The 6,451-nt window shown below is 36.2% G+C and overlaps 1 protein-coding gene across 1 annotated transcript; it reads right to left on the bottom strand.

The window, feature by feature from the left end:
* Nucleotides 1-4,564: 4,564 nt before the first annotated feature.
* LOC113316640 (F-box protein CPR1-like) lies at nucleotides 4,565-5,539 on the bottom strand. Its single transcript, XM_026564798.1, has one exon. It carries the CDS (start codon nucleotides 5,537-5,539, stop codon nucleotides 4,565-4,567), a length of 975 nt encoding a protein of 324 aa, XP_026420583.1.
* Between the last annotated feature and the right edge of the window lie 912 nt (nucleotides 5,540-6,451).

The raw sequence follows: 6,451 nt of genomic DNA, 5'->3' as shown, positions 1-6,451 counted from the left end.
TCTTGCAGTGAGAAACACAGACTTTTGTTGGGGTTTAAGAAATAACGAGAGGTCTGTTGTTTGTTAACTTCTTCTCCCGGAATATGGTTCATAAATTAGCTCATGCCATGGGGTTCTTATATTTATAAAGCTTAGGGAATGTCCAACTTGGAAGAAACTTAGCTACTGCTAACTCCGAAATTTATCATGACTAGGTTGTATGCCAGCGGAAGCATACATGATTGGGAATTGGGACGCTTTCAGTATTCCTTATCACATAATCAATTGGAGTCGTAAAACTACCATTCAATAATAGGTTATAAGGAAATAAGTACAGCTTCCTTCCTAAGACAAGTTAAACATAATGTTGCCAGGATTCTGGACCATTTATATCTTGTTTGTCTACCAAAGTTGGAATAGGCAATTTTTCTCTTGGAGCCGTTGTTGAAGTTTCTTCCTATTACCAACAAAAGTAAACATACAGAATACGTGAAAGCATCACAAAATAATATTTGTCCAGTTTCACCAATAGAATTTGATTAACTTGATTTTAGTTTAGCATTCAAACAACATTAACATAGTATTATCATTCTAGCCAAAAGCATTGGTCACATGTACATCAAGATTATGTTTTTATGCTTTTTAGTGAAAGTGTTTGCGAACCAATATTTTCATCAAGATTGAAGTTGATCTAATTTACACTTTATTTTTGGTTCTATAGGCAACGGGACCTCTTATGATAGTGCCTTCTTGTGTCTGAAAAGCCACTGGAGAAAGCAAGTTGTCGAAGGCGTGCTGGAATAATGGGTCTACACTTGTTTCCTTTAGTATTGTTGTTTTCTTCGTTTGCCCTTTGTGTCTTAAGATATCCAGTTTATGATATTCAAGGAGGTGGTGGACGTGGAGTTCCAACAGTGAATGGATTATCCAAAGTTAGAAACAGTTTATCCATGTCATCGCTGCTATCACCTTCTTCGTTGTAAGATTTTAGGTCTGAAATGTTTTTTGTCATTGCTATCTTCCCTTTGTCTTCTTTCTTTGTCATCTAAGATCATACACCTGCAGGATGATTTTTCATGTCAGGACCAGATTGTTATCGACCAACTGTCACTTACAATCAGAAATTGAATGAGATACAGATCAGTAAAAGTATTATTACCGTCAACCCCATCTTTCCGTATAGTACCACTGCTGGTTTCTTATCCCCGCGGAAATGTAAGAGACCCATCAAATTCAAGATTTTCGGTTGCATTAGTCAACAGGACGGACGGATGCAGACTCACCGTCTTCTTTTGCAGTTTCAATTGCAAATTTCAGCATGCTGCCTCCAACACCTTGTTGACGTGCACTTTTGGCAACAGTTACGTTAGATTTTGCCATATGTCTGTGACCATCTTTGCTTTACTCTCTTTTCTTGAAAGTGCTAGACAGATCCTCAGGCTTCACAATTTCCTGGGAAATAAGGGATTCAAATATTAAGATATTCTCAAAATCAAATTGCAAACTTAAATTAGAAAATTATCCAAGTGCGTAAAATGCGTCTTAGGGTAAGTCTCCCTGTCTAACAGGTGCTTGACACGAAAATCCAGAATTCCAATGACATTTATAAGCAAATTAAAGCCTTCCTTTATTCATGAACTCAAAACTTGAAATTTCCTGTTCGGATGAAATGAAATTCAGCTGTCAGATACTTAATAAAAACAGGTTGTGTGATTGATCTTCATAAAGTCCTTCTGCTTTCAACCATGCTGATGCCTACTCAAAAAACAACCCAAATTAAACCTAGCTTCAAAATCTAATTCGAAAAAACAAATTACAAGCAGGATTTTACTTAATTACCCAAGTTTTGCTTCTCTAAACCAATACTCTCCATTATCTGTCTGTAACCCGTGGCCAATGGCTGCACTTTGCAAAGAAAGTAAATAAAAACAATGTTGGCTTAATTGTCCCTTCATCTCTTTTCTTGAGTCTTTGGTTAAAACTTGAAAATAAATGGACAAGAAAAAGTTTGTTCTGTGGGAACAAGATCAATTGAACTAAGGATCTGGCCATTTATCTAACAGGTGATATGAATTCTAGGAGAAAGTCGGATTTCAGGGCTCAGTCGGGTGATTGGACTGTTTTTTTCAGATGATCCAATATGAGATAGGTTGACTTAATCGAGTTCTTGGAATAGAAGCTTGCTGGGGTAAGGAAACCAATTTCAAACAAAACTCTTTGCACTGTGAACTATATATCTGTATATCATTATATGGTTAGTCAAGTGAGGAGTACCTTGGCAGCTCTTAACCTTGCTCGTGCCCATTGTGAAACAGCGGTTTTTGATTTCTCAATGTTGAAGAAAGATACCGATCTTCTCTTGCGAGCAGGTAAGTCCAGTGCTTTCCACCTATAACATTTGAAAGAGAAACCAAATTAGATGATAGAATACAGAATATGTGAAACTAGCATATGAAATTTTTTGATTAGGTAATAGTGATGCTAATTGCTTAGCAGAGCTCGTCCACGACAGCTGCACAGTCTGCAAGATTCTTCGAGTCCAGTAACTATTACAAACTTTCTAAAGATTAACTGCAGCAGCAAACAGTTTGCTGACAGGTCTCAGAGAGAAAAAATATTGTTGGCTCTACAACTGAAATTTTGAGCTTTGGACCTTTTGGTACAATAAGCAAGTTCTGCTGCCTGCTCTTTAAAAGTAGCCGATTGTATGACGTTTGCACTATCAAGAACAATATTTTCGTATGCAACTGTACTTTTAAGTTTCAATTGTCCATAAATGCCTAATGAAATGAGGGTCTACTAAGGCAAGCACAAATATGACCTATCCTCGGCATTTTCTTCCTAAGAGCGGCAATTAGAATTTTTTTTTAATATCTACTTGGGAATAGGTTTGTACCTTTAATCCAATTTACACAAACACTAAAATCAGATAACCCATCATTATCTAGCATCAAAAACTCAGCAGGTTCTGTATTTTCTGTATATAAAATGTGAACAATCTAGAGATTTTATAACCCAAAAGAAAGAAAAGATAAATAGAAAGGACTTACAGAATTTGTAATGGCAGAAGGCAAACCAGGAAATCAGATGAGAAAAAGAACTAACAAATGTTCACACATTTAGTGCTCCAAATGCACCACCAAACACATCGGCATCAGCGTTACAAGAGAGCATCACCTTGATGATGTGTCCAGACTCCAGAGTTCAAATGTAATTAGACAATAGAACCCCATTTATGTGGACGTATGTATCAGGTCAGATTTTAGATCGCTGGGAGAATGCCTTGCACGAATCTACAATGCTTCTTGCAGACAAGGTTCAGCATAGAGGAGGGAATGATGAAGTCTTTCTACTGATTCATCTGGCCAAGAAGACTAAGTGCAGAACATATCCAGGTTGCAAAATTTCACGTCCAAAAGACGGATGCCATGTTTTGAAGCTCACTGACTCTTCATTGATCAAATTATTGGAGTCACCAGACTTCAAAACTGTTTATGAATATTATAAGTTTTCTAACATTTTTTGTAGGGTTCAATGGAGAAGGAAAACGAATTCTACTCTGAAGTCTGATCTTTATTGGAAGAGCAATATATCTTAAGCTATTGCAAATGCTAAACCATGTTAACTCATTACTATCTATTAAATGATCAATACTGTAATAACAAAATAAAGCAAGGTCCTATTAATGCTACAATCTTTTCATGAAGTATTTTTTTTAATTTTGCCAAAATAGAGGCTACTTCTTAGCAGGTTATAGATGGAATTTCAGCTGACTGATAACCAAAATACAATCTTTGTAAAAGGAACAAGTTTTGGCGCTACATTAAGAACACCTGTGGCTTGAGAATGATGTTACGCATTCCATACATAAGAGAAAAATTAACGAGCCATTGTAATTTTAGAAGCAATTGTGGGGAAAACAAAGTTGGAATCAGGACAAAGAAGTATGCGGCAGTGAATTTCCATAACTAAAATGGTCTAAGTTCTAGTCATCAAGGTTCCTTGCTAATTGATCATAGGTTGGTGGTGGTTAATCAAAGTACGGAAACTTAGAGAATATAAATTATCACGGAAAAACTAATAGTGCAGTATCCACTAACTAAACCATTAACACAAGCAGTAAAACAGTAGACGAAAATATGAATAACTATAAATTTGGATCACTAAAATTTGCAATCAGATGGTGTAAAGATGTAATTCTCCTACTGCATATACTTATTCTACTCCATGTATAAACGAAACAAGTCACTAACGCATGCATCACATGTTTCCATTGAAATAAGGTTGATTCACTAACAAAATGCACAAAGCACAAGCTACACAGCTTAACCCAATACAAAGAACACTACTGTAAAGTTGGACCAATGATAAAAAGACTGAACAAAAGAAACTTGTAATAGATAACTCACTAAGACAAGGCCAACAGCTAATGTTCACCCAAAGGTTACTACTTATCCAATTTCAAAATGAAAAACTCAAAAGTCTACAGAATTATATGAATACTACTTCGAAAACTCAACGAATATTACCAGTTTATAAGAATGTATTCAGGGTTCGCATCCTCTAGATTTGCTTGAGAGACTGATCAAGGCTTTCTTGTCTCCTTCAACTGCTCCATTGTTTGTGTATCTCGTTCCCCTAATTCTTTGAACGAAACCAAGCTTTTCTTGTGCGCGATAAGTCTACATTTCCTTTCCTTAAGTTCCACAAGCCTTTCTGACGTTGAAGCATTTATGTCATAACTGTTGAGGTGGTACCAGTATAAGTTGAAAGCACCATATTTCTTTGCAACTGCTAATAATATGCTTCTGTCAATCCTAAACTCTTGACTCCAACCCAACGACTGATTTTCATCTAGCCCTATGTCATTCTTCGTTTTTAATAGCCATAAGTCACGGAATTTGTGATTAATATTCAGGTTACTAATAAAATACAAAAACCCATCCAAAACCCCTATGTGAGAATAACACCAATCACTATGTCTATGTGGTGGCAAAGGAGGTGGTGAAAGATATTCACAAAACTTTTCCTCAATGAAATCAAAGGTACCAATCATTTTTAATTCATCATCCATCCAATAAAAACATTCATTGGCAATGGTACCAGCATCATTCAAATGATGGAAATTGTATGTAGAATCGAACTCTTCAAGTTTTCTCCATCCACTGTCAGAGCCCAGGGTGTATATGTACACTTTCCAAGGTTTCGTCCCTCCATATATTCGTAAAACTTTATAATCGTCTGTGGAAGAAACATAACAGAATCCACACATCCAAATACATTCCAGATCCAAACTGTCATACCAATCTCCCTTAATTTCTGGAAGCATCACATATTCCCTAGTGATAGGGTTACAAATAACAGATCGTCCTTTAACAAGACATATCAAACCTTGACATGAACCAATAAACCTAAAATAACTCTTAAATGGAAGTGTAAAATTCATCTTTGTGATTCCCTCAACAGGTGTTATTGACTCATCATGATTCTTATCATATTCAAAATAGTAAAAGATTTCATAATCAGTAGGAGAAGGATGATTGAAATGATTTATGTGCATCTTGTAGAACGATGGATGATAAGAGATAAGATTATTCCAAGTTTTTGATACTTATTTGCATTCCTGAACAGATTCATCCGGTAATCTGCTTAAAATGTCTACTGTAACATCTCTAGGTAGAATCTTGAAGTCCATGAAACCCTTTTGATATTTATGTAAAAAGAGACAGAAATTTTTCTTAGGTTTTAGAATTAAAGCAGAAGCAGAGAAGTGAAAAAATGAAATAAAAAAGAGGGCGGATATAACAAGAAGGAATGAATTGTTATCTACACACGCATTGTGTATTTTGGCAGCTCATATGCTGACACTCATGGTGCTCAATGAATTTTAGATGATCCAAAAAAGTCCATGCTAGTCAGCACTGATTGAATAAATTCAGCTGTCAAGTTTCATTCTGTTTTCGCTCTGATTTGACTCTTACAACTATAAGATATTACTAGCATGTTCTGCTTCGAGCAATTACATTCATTCAGCTGCCATTGTGGGCTACTATCCTTACATTCCCTACTAATGGGAAAGCCCTCACATCCCTTCATTTTTCCTGCATATACTTATTCCAAATTTTTCCATCAAGTGAGGTCGAGTTACTAAAAAGATGGTGATATCCTATTCTCCAATGTCGACAGGTTAGCCTTATATGATCCAGAACGAGGAAGGCGCCTTGTAAGCCTCTGAATATGGCAATACATCAACTTATACTAAAACTCCAGTCAACTGTTTTTCATAGAGCGGATCAATACAAAGGTGTGAGGTGTAGTATCAAGACACTAGATACACTACAAAAAAGAAGGCTTCTAGGGACGGCCACATTTAAAAAAAAACGTCCCTAAAGGTTAGTTGTTGGGACACTCCGCTTTAGCCGTCCCTAGAATTATCCATCTGGGACGAACCCCTCTGGACGTCACTATTGGT

Source organism: Papaver somniferum, chromosome 10 (genome assembly GCF_003573695.1).
Source record: "Papaver somniferum cultivar HN1 chromosome 10, ASM357369v1, whole genome shotgun sequence".
NCBI lineage: Eukaryota > Viridiplantae > Streptophyta > Magnoliopsida > Ranunculales > Papaveraceae > Papaver > Papaver somniferum.
Note: the sequence above shows the minus strand (reverse complement) of the source record. Positions and strands in the feature narration are given on the sequence as shown.

Coding starts and splice junctions, on each gene's coding strand:
- LOC113316640 (XM_026564798.1), bottom strand. CDS start 5,539: ATGCACATAAATCATTTCAATCATCCTTCTCCTACTGATTATGAAATC.